The sequence below is a fragment of the Sciurus vulgaris genome (assembly GCF_902686455.1).
Source record: "Sciurus vulgaris genome assembly, chromosome: 7".
NCBI classification, from domain to species: Eukaryota; Metazoa; Chordata; class Mammalia; order Rodentia; family Sciuridae; genus Sciurus; species Sciurus vulgaris.
Genome location: NC_136467.1, coordinates 36,123,612 through 36,138,844, shown reverse-complemented (window position 1 = coordinate 36,138,844; position 15,233 = coordinate 36,123,612). Strand labels below are relative to the sequence as shown.

General features: G+C 36.3%; 1 protein-coding gene across 1 annotated transcript in view; it reads left to right on the top strand.

Moving 5' to 3' along the window:
* LAMA2 (laminin subunit alpha 2) overlaps nt 1–15,233 on the top strand; it is a 620,167-nt gene that overhangs the window by 471,210 nt on the left and 133,724 nt on the right. The window contains exons 33-34 of the mRNA XM_079148222.1: nt 2,248–2,390; nt 6,334–6,432. Of these exons, the coding sequence (XP_079004348.1) occupies nt 2,248–2,390; nt 6,334–6,432 (242 nt within the window). The remainder of the gene's footprint in view (nt 1–2,247; nt 2,391–6,333; nt 6,433–15,233) is intronic.

The following is a 15,233-nucleotide window of genomic DNA, read 5'->3' as shown; positions in this document are numbered from 1 at the left end:
TCACATGGAGTCTTTCTCAAATGCAGTCTGAGGTTTACAAGATCTGGGGTAGAGCCCAAGACTATGCATTTCTAAGGAGCTCCCAGGCAGTGACAAGACTACTAGTCTGGTAGCTCCTCACAGCATGGTGCACAGACCAGCAGTATATATTCTTGCCAGTTTGGGACATGATCCAGAACTGTTCCAAATCTCAGTATTTTTCATGTTAGGTATTTTCCTCTCCTCTAATGTGTATAGTTTTGGTATCTCCATCTGCAGAATGCATCACAGCATGGTGCACAGACCAGCAGTATAGATGTTCAGGAACTTGTTAGGAAAGCACAAGCTCAGCCCAAGAATCAGACACCAGGAAATACAGTCACCTCCTGAATCAGAAACCTGGGGCATTCCAAGTCCCATGGAATTTCAGAAAATCCCTTGGGTGACTCTAAGGCCTACTGAAGTTGGAGAACCAGACTGTGTATCTAGATGTTTAGGCATGGTCAGTTTGGCACTTAATTGTGTCTTGTGTTGTGTTTCTATAATCATTTCATGATTAAGCTGTTGAAGCTTGCACTGAAGCCACAATGTTCTCTTCCTTTTGTTTAGCTTCCATAATGCGCAAATTCTTCCATTCTAGTTAGGGGGATGAGAGAGACACAGGTACTAGGAATGAAATTGACCAAATTATGTTGTTATACTGTGTGCATGTATACAAATACATAGCATTGAATCCCACTATTATGTGTGCTTATAGTTGACCTATTAAAAAAATTAGAAGAGACACAGCTCCATTTCCAGTCTTCTGTCCCCGTCCCTAAAGCTTTTGTTCACTCCACTTGTCAAGGATTGGGAGCTTGCAGAGCCCCTGCAGATGACACTCCATGGTTTCCATGTCACCTGCAAGGAGCTGATTTATCAAAAGTCATGCTGAGGCAATTTAATCCCTGTGAAAAGATATTGTAACTCACCTCTAACTGCTGTCCTATCAAAAAATCACCCTCTATACTACTTCTCTTTGTTTACAAGCTTCTGCTAATGGTTTTCTCTCCATTAAGCCACTCAGGGGAGTACTATTTAGAGAACTAATTGAATTCTTGCCAGTTTGGGGCATGATCCAGCACTGCTCCAGATCTCAGTATTTTCCATGTTAGGTATTTTCCTCTCCTCTAATATGTTTAGTCTTGGTATCTCCATCTGCAGAATGGAAGTTAGAGATTGTAACTGTATACATGAATTTATCTATTTCATCAGCATGGTAATACATGTTTCTTTGCATGATGAGACACCTCATTACTCTGCAAAGTAAAACTAGAAAGTGCCGAGTGAAATATATATAATTGAAAATCCTCCCAAAATATCAATACATGTTAATTTTAGAAATTGTACTCTATGTAAAATTAATTTGATAATGAAGAGATTTAAAAATCCATTTTTCTCTCTACCAACTCTACCCCAAAATTTGAAAAGTTCCTCTTTCTGATCACTGAAAAGATTGTAAGTACAATATTAGCACTCTTGGCTACTTAAAAGATAACACTTTCCTGACCCTTAACCATTATTTAACTACAAGACTGGATAAGGTTAATCATCAAGGTGAGGATTTATGGGTGTATCTAACCATGGATGAAAAAGTGTTGAGGTTAGCCACAGAGGAAGAGTTGGCAAACAAATAAGTAAATAAATAACTATCAAGACAAGGTAAAAACATTATAAAAAGAAGATTTCTTTTGACTTTAAAAATAATTCTGTTTAATATGTAATCAAATAATTTCCATTGTTTTCAATATGTAATGCATGAAGCACATGCAGGACAACTTGCCTGAGTGTAGCACTGCACATTTTTATACATAGAACAATTTGGATACACTGCAGTATGTTTTATTCACTAGCTACAGATTTCCTCTAGATTGTTCCTATGGGGTCTTTGGAGTGTTTTATAATTTTATATTCGGTGTTTCACCTTTTCTTTACTACTTTTGCAATATGTTTCTTTTCCCTAAAAGTCTATTTGGTCCTCCTTTTGGTCCCTATATGTAGTTCATCCTCTGTATTTCTCATTCTGGGTGGCAGGTGTATCTACTCCATTGTTATTATTCTCATCTTTTCTCAAAGGCCATTCATTCAATAGCACTAATTATCTGAGATGAGTACTACTTTTTTTCACAGAATTATGCTTGGACCATAAATTATTTCATTGTTGAAATCTTTGAACATCTGGTTGGCATGTTTAGCAGAAGTAAATATTCTTTGTTGTTTCCCTTTCAGTTTGTGGAGATGAATGCACAGGCCTGCTTCTCGGTGACCTGGCTCGCCTGGAGCAGATGGCCATGAGCATCAACCTTACGGGCCCACTGCCTGCTCCGTATAGAATTCTCTATGGCATTGAAAATACAACTCAGGAACTAAAGGTAGGTTGGTGCAGTAAAGCAAGAACCAGGGCCAAGGTGACAGAAGCATCCCAAGTGACATTGTCCATAATTGGTAAATGCTCTTTCCACTGCTCCAAATCAAGGAGAGCAGTTGTTAGGGAAGCTTACAGTTTTCCAAACCAGTCTTTTTCAAAATGGAAAACTGTAATATGCAGAGTGCCATTAAAGGAAAAAGAGTCTCATCTATACCCCCCCACTGTTTTTCCTAAATCAGTTTTATTATGTGACTTAAATATGTGTGAACATAAAATCAGGTATGTACTCCTTATACTTATAGCTCCATAAAATCAAAACAAATTAATTCTTACAGAAGTCTACAAAACCAATAAAATTCAAATTAAAAACATTAATCTAAAGTAATATAATTTCAGCTAAAAGTAAATTGCTACTTGCAACAAGACTGTGATTCTGACTACCTCCACGTGGGTTTTTCCATCAGCAGGTGGTACATGGTAGCTCAGTTGTCTTACCCTTCCACAGCTGAACTTCAGAGCCTTGCAAGGGGTCCTGCATGACTTTTGGCATCACTTGACAAGTGCCTGTGACTTGTAGGCTCAAATTTGCCAAACATGTAAGGAGATGTAGTCTCTGATATTAGGAGTTAGTGTACATCTTGAGTGCCTACCCTGGAATCCATAAGAGCTTACATTAATAATTAAGGTTGGTGTTAACATGAAAATCCAAGATTAAATTTTTGTTCTAAAGAACTGGTAGACCTTTGAACATAATTCTGCAAGTCCCAGTTTGAGAAACACTATTCTAAAACATTGTTAAAGCTTTTGGTCATTGATTGGAGAGGAAGAAATGTTAAGGAATTTGAGGTCATTTTAAAAAGATGAAAAGTATATGATTACATGCTATCAGTCAGTTACCAATTATTTATGAGAAACTATAGAATGTTCAGGGTTGCACTTGGTACTCTGGAGTATTTTTGACTTCTATAATATTGTCAATACCCTCGGGAATCTTAGATTCTATGTAACTTTAAAAAATCGTTGAGCGATAACTCAATGATTAGAAAAAGTCATACTATGTGCTTTATCAAGATTGGAAGTACAATAGAGTACAAAGATTAGAAAAAAACAGTAAGTTTCTGGATAACTGCAGAATACACCCTTAATGAGAGTATAATTTGTGTTAAAAGTTAAAGGGTAGATACCATTTTAACAAGTAGAGAAGTATTGGTGAGGGCGAGGAAGAAATTCAAAATTGATTTACTCAACCATGACATATTCTCATCTGAGGAATATATTTTTAAACCTGACTATAGCCTTATTATTATGCCTACTTTACTGAAAATGTTACTAATGATGATAGCAAGAATAACTAAAATGTATTGGAAAACTAAGCAATTAACTGAAATCTTACATGAATAACTCGTACATAACTCATATAGTAATTCCAAGAACTAAGAAAAGTGTTTTTGTGGATTGAATGCTTATGTTCCCCACAGAGTTCATATGTTGAAGGCTGTCTTAGTCTGTTTAGGCAGCTATAACAAAATGCTATAAACTGGGTAGCTTGTGAAGCACAGGAACTTATTCTTCACCACTCTAGAGATTGGAAAGTCCAAAATAAAGGCAGATTGCGTATCTGATGAAGGTCCCTTCCTCATAGATGGTACTTCTTGCTGTGTCCTCATATGGTAGAAGAGAATAGCGAGCTTTGTCAGATCTCTTTCCTAAGGGCACTAATCCCCCTCATGAAGTCTATACCTTTATGTCCTTATCACATTCCAAAAGCACTACTTCCTAATACCATCACCTTAGAAGCTAAAATTTTGTAGGGAGACAAACATTCCATAACAATAATAAGCCCCAACCCGGTAATGTCATGGTGCCTGAAGAAAGGCTCTTAGGAAGATAAATAGTTACATTAGGACATGAGGGTAAACACTCAGGATGGAATTAGTGGCCTCATATGAAGAAGTGGTGGAATCTTCTTTCCCCACATCCCTTTCCTTCTCCCTCTCCCTACTGTTTGAGAATATAAGGAGAAACCAGCCATCTGTATGTCTGTAGGCCCTCACCTGGAAACAATTGTCTGGCACCTTAATCTTAAGGACTTTCTAACTTCCAGAACTGTGTTTTGCACAAACCACCAGTCTGTAATATTTCTTTTTATAAAAGCCTGGTCTTAGACAGATGCACTGTATTATCTTTGTTTTTCAAGTAGGGAAACTGAGGCACAAGGAATTTTGTATAAGGCACCAAGTTTCAAAGCTATGGAGTGTGGAACTAGGATTTAAATAGAGGTAGTATAACTTTAAGGCTTATCAGAATGACTGTCTTTATAAAACTCAGCGAGATAAAGTAACGTGCCAGGGAGGACCCAGGGAGCCCGTGGTGCCATCTCCCTGACCCATAGCCCCTGCTTGCTCTTGCCATTGAGTCCTGCCAGATGAGCAGAGGGAGCGGTATGAAGGAGGCCTGTCTAGAGACATTACAAGTCAGGCCTGCTAGTGACTGATAAAGCGGGGGACTGAGTAGGCCAGGCTGATATGAAGGACAACCTTGAAAGCAGGCAGAGGAATCTGAGTTTACTTCATAGTCCTAATATTCAGGGATATAAAGTTTCCAGAAAGAGGATGCTGACCAGTTATTTTCCAAGTGCATCGAGGGAATACAAAGGAAAGAAATTAAATTAGAAAAGCAAACATTCCAGTTGGATGTAAGTATTTTTAAAAAAATAATACTTAAACAATGGACGGCGAAGTGCCGAAGGGCCCTGTGAAAGAGGTCCCAATTGTCACTGGGCTAAGGACTTCAGTTGCCCACCCCCTTACGTCTGGGTGTTAATTAAAACGAGCTTGCTGTCCTTAAATTCCAAATTCTCTTTGTGTATTCTTATTACATAATTCATTAAGTAGTGGGATACTTAACATCCCATTTTGATATTTTAAAACCTTAAGCAAGTTTTTTAACCTCTTTCCTCAGTTTCTTTCACTGTGGCAATGCTCTGCAGGTACCAGCCAAAGACCACAAGACCACACACGATAGAGTGAAGTTGGGCTTATTAGCTCACTCAAGCTATGGATGTGGAACACCAGGGAGAAGAGTGGGCATCTCAATAAGAGGGTTTTAGCAAGAACATAGAGTATGTTGGGTGCTCGGTGGTTTGAGGGCAGATTCCAGAAAGCAGGGATTGATACTGAATTAGGTGTTATTAGGAAGTGGGGGTAATTATGCATTTGAATAGTCTAATGACGTATCTAGGAAAACAAACTATGAGCGAGGGAACTGTGGTCCTTCATATTAGCCAGGAAATAGGATTTTTTGGTATTATCTAAACACAGAGAAATAGTGTTGTCTGTGCTCAGATAAGATTATAGAATGGTCTCATTTTTTCCTTTTATTCACCACTATCACAGAGTGACCCTATCTAATCTTGTGAAATTGTATATTCAGTAGGAGAAGAAAGTGGCCTGGCATTCACAGCTCTTACCTATACTGAGTCCAGGTCAGTTAGTGCCAGGGTCTCTGCCCAGTGCCACGCTTCTCTTTCTTCCCTGTAAACTCTGTTTCTGGTGATTGGAACCAGGAGCACTGTAGAGGTTCATCTTAATTCTACTTGATATTAGATTTTTAACTCTCTTTAAGCCACAGTTTTGCTCAACCACAAAATGGAATGACATTTGCCAGATAGGGCTCCTATAAGTGAAATAACAAATACAAAAAAACAAACAAACAAAACAAAAGCATATAGGAATTTCTCAATAAATTGCTGCAATTTTTGCTATTTGCCAGAGTATTTAGCATAATGCTCAGTATATAAGTGCCCACTTGAAGCAGCATTTTTTTTTTTTTCTTTTTAAGGTGAAAAATCAAGTTCTTTGTATATATAGGAAAACTGTGTTCTGTTCAACCCTATGATTACTGCAAAACCACTTACTGAAGTGTGTATGGGATGAAATGTTTTTCAGCACCTGCTCTCACCCCAGAGGGCCCCCGAGAGGCTTATTCAGTTGGCAGAAGGCAATCTGAATACACTTGTGATGGAAATGAATGAGCTTCTGACCAGGGTAAGTTGGCAAAATTGTGAGTCTTCTTAACATAGATGGATACAAGAAATTAATTTCCATAGGAACTAAACTATATCAAAGTTCAGACACCCTAATTTTGTTCTTCCCAATTTGATGCTCATCTTGACTTGCTACTTCTGCTTGAAGTCGAATCTTAAAAGCCAGTAGTGGGTCCTCCCCACTCCAAAGATTGTGATACTTGGGAATTAAGAACAAAGACCAAAAATATGAGAATGGCAATGTATTTTCAGAACTGTATTCAGTAGCCTTTATGCTAAAGTTTTTATCAATTCTAAATTTCAAAAGCACTGTCCTTGATTTGTGGAAAAAAAAAAAACAAGTGAAAATACTTGTAATTTCTTTGATCTCATGGGATTTTTCATTTGTATAGAAACACAGACTCAGTCATTATTCTTACACACAAAAAAAGGAAATCTTCTTTATCATGAAAATCCCAAGCATTTAAGGCAACTTTTAGAGTCAGAATACAAAATCCATGTTGCATTTATCAGACTCTTTCAGGAATTGGTAATTTTAAATTTCCAAAATGCACGAGGGTTAAGTTTCTTTTTTGCTGGGAGAGAAGGAAGAAAACAACATAAAGCCCGCCATCTTGTGGCCAGAAAAATGCATGAACAAGAATCCAGCCTGCTCTGTGGGAATTCGGTTGATTATCCAAGTTTAAGCTTTAAATGACAAAGAATACTAGAGCTAGAAGGTTTTAGAGATGATCTACTCCATTTTGTATTTTAAAAAAGAGCTGCCTCAGGCTGTGATAGAGAAATGAATCAACAATGGCCATCAATTCACTACTCAAGGATCTAACCAGGAACAAACTCCAGATTCCCATTGGCCCAGGACATTTTCCACATAAACTACTGCTGGATTAGGAAAATTTCCACAGGGAAATCAAATGGCTTCTGAGCACATAATGCTAAACAATAGCCGTGATGTTACAAGTAGCATACTAAACACTTTTTCAGAATCTCAAACCAGCAATATAGAACATACATAGTTGCTTGCCAAATGTATTTAGACCCTGAATTATATTAAGGAGTATATGAATCTCATATTAATTTGATATTTAATAATTTATCTATTATGTAACTATTACTAAATAAGAGATTTTAAGTGAATTGTGGCAGAGTGAACTCAATTCAATTCAATTTGTATGTTCACCCCATACACAGCCCAAGTGTTATCAGATGAAAAACATTAATGAGGCTTAATCTGTTTTCAGGCATCTTTCTTTAGCGTGTGTGCGCGCGCGCGCGCGTGTGTGTTTATGCATGTGTGAATGTGCAATCATGTGCGTGTGTGTGAAATTTAGATATATGAAGGGTAGTATTAGTCAACTACATACAGATATCTGTGTACATATCTTGACATGTATATATATGTGTACGTATCTTGACATGTAATATCTGTGTGCGTATCTTGACATGTATATATCTGTATGTAGTTCACTGATTTTAGATGGCCCTCCCAAACCCACAGCCACCCTTACTATTCACCCCCCACACCAGAGTGGTTCTTGTGTTAGGATCAGTGAACCCATAGTGCTACATTATTATCAACCAACATCCAAAGTTTGCCTTAGTGATTACTCTTGGAGTTATATATTCAATAAAAACACATCTTGATATTTATCCCTCATTATCGTGTCCTACAGAAAAGTACCACTACCCTAGAAATCTTTTGTGCTCCACCTCCTCATTATCCCTCCTCCCTAACCCATAGCAACTGCTAGTCTTTTCCCTGTCTCCATAGTTTGGTCTTTGTTGGAATGTCCTGTAATTGGAATCACATAGGATGTAGCTTTTACAGATTAGTTTCTTTCCCTTCTTTATGCATCTAAAGTTTATATCTTTTCATGGTTTAATAGCTTGTTTTTTTTTATAATGCTGAATAATATTACGTTGTCTGGATATATCAGTTCATACACTCACTGAAGGACATTGGTTGCTTCCAAGTTTGGCAATACGAATAAAGTGACTGAATATCTATATTCAAATTTTTGTGAGAACCTATTTTTGAGTCACTTGGGTACAAACCAAGCCAGTCTTGTTTGCTGGAGTTTTTGTTTACTTTTATAAGAAATTGAGAAAATGTCTTCCCCTTTGACTGAACCATTTTGTGTTCCCACAGTAATAAATGAGAGTTGCGATGGCTCCACATCCTCACCAGATTTGGTGGTGTCAGTGTTCTGGATTTGGGTCATTCTAGACGGTGTTCATGGTATCCCATTTGTTTCACTTGCTATCCTCTAATGATACATGATGTTGGGTATTCTTCATCTATTTATTTGCCATCTAGATATCTTCCTTGATAAGGAATCTTTATCCCAATTTTAATTGGATTGTTTTCTTACTGTTGAATTTTAAGTGTTTTTTGTGGATTTTGTATAACAGTTCTGTTTCACATATGTCGTTTGCGGGTATCTTCCCCAACTCCTGCTTGCCTTCTCGTTCTTGTAAGAGTGTATTTCACAGAGCGGAACTTTTTAATTTTAATGATATCCAGCTTATCAATTATTTCTTTCATGTTTGTACCTTTGGTTTTGTAATTCAAAAATCACTGCCAATAAATCAATGTTGACATTCTTTTTATGCCTGAGGTGCAGTCCATAGGATTGTCAAAAATCTGTCCACAGATGATTCTGATGTCACAGAATTGAAAACTACTATGATCCTAATCATCGACCCAATGGCTAAGACTCCCCTTCTATGGAAAGTGCTTTTGACTGGTCCTGACAATTTTATGATGCTCTTTCCCCACCCATCCCTGCTTTGGCTAGCCATGGATTGCCACTTTAATTCTTTTGGATAAAGAACAAGGAGTGGTATAACTAGTGATTCCAGTCATAGTGTTTTCAGGAACCACCATACAGATTTCCATAATATCTCTACTAATGTACAATCCCACCCAACAGTTGGTATTTTCTTTTTTCCCTCATCCTCAATAACATTTATTGCTATTTTCGCTCTTAATGACTGCTATTCTTACTGGAGTAAAATGAAATCTCATACCTTTGATTTGCATTTCCCTGATAGTGAAAGATTTTTTTTAATATATATAATTGCTGCCTATTTGTACTTCTTTTGAGAAGTATCTGTTTAGTTCATTGTCCATTTATTGATTGGGTTATTTGGTTTTTCTTTTCTTTCTTTTTTTCTTTCTTTTTCTGGTTTTAAGCATTTTAAGGTTTTTTTCCTTTTATTTATTTTTTTATTGCAAACAAATGAGGTACAACTTGTTTCTCTGTTTGTACATGAAGTAGAGGCATACCATTTGTGTAATCATACATTTACATAGGGTAATGGCGTTTGATTCATTCTGTTATTTTTGCCTTCTCCACCACCCCTCCCAACCCTCTTTTCCCTCTATACAGTCCCTCCTTCCTCCATTCTTGCCTCCCTCACACCCCGTATTTATGTATCATCATCCACTTATCAAGGAGATCATTCATCCTTTGGTTTTTTATGAGTTGGCTTATCTCACTTAACATATTCTCCAATTTCATCCATTTGCCTGCAAATGCCATAATTTTGTTATTCTTTATGGCTGAGTAATATTCCATGGTATGTATATATATATATATATATATATGTACATATATATATATATATACACACACCACAGTTTCTTTATGAATTCATCAATTGAGGGGCATCCAGGTTGGTTCCATAATCTGGCTATTGTGAATTGAGCAGCTGTGAACGTTGACGTGGCTGCATCTCCGTAGTGTGCTGATTTTAAGTCCTTTGGGTATAGGTCAAAGAGTGGGATAGCTGGGTCAAATGGTGGGTCCATTCCAAGTTTTCTAAGGAATCTCCACACTGCTTTCCAGAGTGGCTGCACTAATTTGCAACCCCACCAGCAATGTATGAGTGTACCTTTTTCCCCATATCCTCGCCAATACCTATTGTTGCTTGTATTCTTGATAATCGCCATTCTAATTGGGGTGAGATGGAATCTTAGGGTAGTTTTGATTTGCATTTCTCTTATTACTAGAGATGTTGAACATTTTTTCATATATCTGTTGATTACTTGTACATCTTCTTCTGTGAAGTGTCTGTTCATTTCCTTAGCTCATTTGTTGATTGGGTTATTTGTATTCTTGGTGTAGAGTTTTTTGAGTTCTTTATAGATTCTGGAGATTAGTGCTCTATCTGAAGTATGAGTGGCAAAAATTTTCTCCCACTCTGTAGGCTCTCTCTTCACATTGCTGATAGTATCCTTTGCTGAGAGAAAGCTTTTTAGTTTGAACCTATCCCAGTTATTGATTCTTTCTTTTATTTCTTGTGCTATGGGAGTCCTGTTAAGGAAGTCTGGTCCTAAGCCGACATGTTGAAGATTTGGACCTACTTTTTCTTCTGTAAAATGCAGGGTCTCTGGTCTGATTTCAAGGTCCTTGATCCATTTTGAGTTGAGTTTTGTGTAGGGTGAGAGATAGGGGTTTAGTTTAATTCTACTGCATATGGATTTCTAGTTTTCCCAGCACCATGTGTTGAAGAGGCTATCTTTTCTCCATTGCATGTTTTTGGCACCTTTTTCTAGTATGAGAAAACTGTATTTATTTGGGTCTATGTCTGTGTCCTCTATTCTGTACCATCGATCTACCCGTCTATTTTGGTGCCAATACCATGCTGTTTTTGTTACTATTGCTTTGTAGTATAGTTGAAGTTCTGGTATTGTGATACAGGTTATCTATGCTAAGCCCCTGGCTAATATCATTCTAAATGGTGAAAAACTGAAAGAATTCCCTCTAAAAACTGGAACAAGGCAGGGATGCCCTCTTTCACTATTTCTATTCAACATTGTCCTTGAAACTATAGCCAGAGCAATTAGACAGACCAAAGAAATTAAAGAGATACAAATAGGAAAAGAAGAACTTAAACTATCCCTATTTGCTGATGACATGATTATATATTTAGAGGAAGCAGGAAATTCCACCAGAAAATGTTTAGAACTCATAAGTGAATTCAGTAAAGTAGTAGGATATAAGATCAATACTCATAAATCCAATGCATTTTTATACATAAGTGATGAATCCTCAGAAAGAGAAGTTAGGAAAACTATCCCATTCACAATAGCCTCAAAAAAAAAAAAATACTTGGGAATCAATCTAACAAAATAAGTAAAAGACCTCTACAATGAGAACTACAGAACATTAAAGAAAGAAATTAAAGAAAACCTTAGAAGTTGGAAAGATCTCCCATGTTCTTGGATAGGCAGAATTAATATTGTCAAAATGGCCATTCTACCAAAGGTGCTATACAGATTCAATGCAATTCCAATTAAAATCCCAATGATGTACCTCACAGAAATAGAGCAAGCAATCATGAAATTCATCTGGAAGAATAAGAAACCCAGAATAGCTAAAGCAATCCTTAGCAGGAAGAGTGAAGCATTATAAGTTCTTACATGTTCTGGATATTAATCTTCTGTCAGAAGAGCAGCTGGCAAAGATTTTCTAAAATTTTATAGATTCTCTCTTTATGCTATTGTTTCCTTGCTACATGGAAGATTTTTTAGTTTGATGGGCTCTCATGTATTGATGGTTGGTATTATTTCCTGAGCTATAGGGGTTCCATAGAAGAAGTTGCTTTCTATGCCTATATGCTAAAGTGTTTCCCCTACATTTTTTTTTAACCTTTGTACCATGTGTTGAACTCAGGGATACTGAACCACTGAACCACATCCCAACCCTATTTTGTATTTTATTTAGAGGCAGGGTCTCACTGAGTTGCTTAATGCCTTACTTTTGCTGAGGCTGGCTTTGAACTCACAACCCACCTGCCCCAGCTGATCCCTTTTGAGTTGACTAAAGAATGAGACATGTGGGTCTAGTTTAAATCTTCTACATAATGAATATTCAGTTTTCACTGAATTATTTGTTAAAAAATTTGTTTTTTCTCTAATGAACATATTTGGTAACTCTGTTAAGAGTCAAATGACTATCTGTGTGAGTGTGTCTCTTTTCTGTTCTGTCCCATTGGTTCATGTGTTTATTTTTGTACTAGTACCATGCTGTTTTTGTTACTATAGCTCTGTAGTATAATTTTAAGTCAGGTGTGGTGATGCCTCCAGCTTTACTCTTTTGTGCTCCACCTCCTCATTATCTCTCTATTTTTACTCTATTTCCTGAGAATAGTTTTAGCTATTATGAATCTTTTATTCTTCCATGTGAAATTTAGAATTGTTTTTCTAGTTCTGGGGAAAAATATCATAGGCATTATGATGGTGATTGCATTGAACCTGTATCACATTTGGAAGTATGACTATTTTAATAATCTTAATTCTGACTATCCATGAACATAAGAGGTCTTTTCATCTTCTGGTGTCTTTTTCAATTTCTTGTTCAGTGTTCTGTGATTTTTATTGAATAGGTCTTTCATCTTTTTTATTTAGATTTAATACTAAGCACTTTATTTATTTTGAAGCTATGGTGAATAAAATTGCTGCTCTCTTTTTCAGTAGATTCATTATTTAATGTGTAGAAAAGTTATTGATTTTAGCATGTTGATTTTGTATCCTGCTACTTTGCAGAATTTGTTATCAGCTCCAGAAGTACTTGTAGACTTTTTAGGATCTTCTAAGTATAGGATCACATCATCTGCAAACAGTGATAATTTTATATCTTCCTTTCCTAATTGTATCCCCTTTTTTTCCTTCTCTTGCCTAATTGGGTTAAAATTTCAAGTTCTATATTGAATGAGAGTGGTTAGGGCAAACATTCTCATCTTTTTCTTGATTTAAAAGAAGTGATTTCAGTTTTCCCCCTTCAGGATTATCTTGGCTTTGAATTTGTCATATATGATTATGTGTCCTTTGTGAGGTTCAGGTAAGTTCCTTCTATCCCTAATTTCTTCAGGATTTTAATCATGAATAGCTGCTGAATTTTGTCAAAGACTTTGATAATCATGAATTTTTTTCTTGATTCTATTAGTGTGGTGTATTACATTTATTGAACCATCCTTGCATTCCTGGAATGAAACTAAATTGATAATGGTGTAAAACATTTTAATGTGTTGTTGAATTCAATTTACTAATATTTTATCAAGAATTTTTGCACCTATATTCATTAAAAATAATGGTCTGTATTTTTTTTTTTTTTTTTGACATGCCCTTGTTGGATTTTGGTATCAGGGTGATACTGGCTTCATAGGAAGAGCTTAGAAATGTTCCCTCTCTATTTCATGACATAAATTAAGGAGCATTGATATTCCTTTTTCTTTAAAGGCTGAGAGAATTCAGCTGTGAATCCATCTGGTGCTTGGCTTTTCTTTGTAGAAGGCTTTTTATTACTGCTTTCATCTCATTTTTTATTACTGGTGTGTTTCAGTTTTCTGTATCCTCTTGGTTCAGTTTTGGTGGGTTGTGAATATCTAAAATGTATTTATTTCTAAAATTTATTTATTTCTTCTAGATTTTAAATTAATTGGAACTTAATTTTTCAAAATAACCCCTAATGATCCTCTGAATTTCAGTGATGCCTATGATGATCATCCCCTTTTTCATTTTAAATTTTATTAATTTGGGTTTTCTCACTTTCTTTTGGTAAGTTTTTCTAAGCTCTAGCAATCTTGTTTATATTTTTAAAGAACCATATCCTGATTTTATTGATTCTTTGTATTGTTCTTTTATTCTATATTATTATTTCAGCTCTGATCATGTTAATTCTTTCCTTCTGCCAGTTTTTAAAGTGGCTCATTATTTTTATTCTAATATTTGATGTATATGTGTGTATATCATTAGGTTATTTATTTGGGATCTTTTTCATATTTTTAATGTTAGTGTTCATAATCTTTCCTTTTAGAACTGCCTTTACTGTGTACCAGAGATTCTGGTGTGTTGTCTCTCTATTCTCATTTGATTCAAAGAATTTTTTAAATTCCTCCCCTGATTTCTACTATGACTCACTTAATCACTCAAAAGGGTGTTACAGTTCAATCTCCATGAATTTATATTTTCTGTAGTTCTTCTTGCCATTGTTGCTTTTTTAATATGATTCTATTATAATCTGATAAGATGCAAGAAATTATTTCAACTTCTTTTGTATTTTCCAGGACTTATCTTCTGGCTTAAAATGTGATTTTTTTTCTAGAGAAAGTTTCATGAGCAGATGAGAAGAAAGTGTATTCAACTGTTAAATTAGAGGAAATACTCTGTTGATGTCTGTTAAGTCTGTTCAATCTATAGTATATTTTAACTCTGTAGTGACTTTACTGATTTCATATCTGATAACCTATTTACTAGTAATAGTGGGGTTTTAAAATCACCCAGTATAATTGTATTGGGTTCCATCTGAGCCTTTATATTGAAACCACTCTTGGACATCCATAATCGGTCCTCATTTCCCCAGTGTTGAAGATTAAACATCCAAGAAATGCCAAGGCAAGTGTAGAAAGCAAGTTTTATTTAAGAAAGGGATAAGAAACAGACTTCTCCAGAGAGAAGTAGGGTCCAGAGCTGGGTGCCCACAGAAGTGGGTGTGTCTTGCTCTTTTATAGATCCCAGAAGCCCCCACCTTCTCTTTCTTCTCCACCTAAGGGCAGGAAAGAGCAGGAACACGGATAATCACTTGTATTGTGATCCCCAGAGGTGTTAGCCACCCATTGAGCTGGGTAGTGTGATCTCTGAGGTTAGCTGTTAGCAACCCAATGATAACCAACCATCATCCTCTCTGGCCACCCATCATTCATCATCTACACTGACTGCCAGGTCATCTACCCACTGCCTCAGTTTGTTGAGGAATGTAACATTTCCTTTCCCCTCAGGCCAGGTGGGGCTACAGG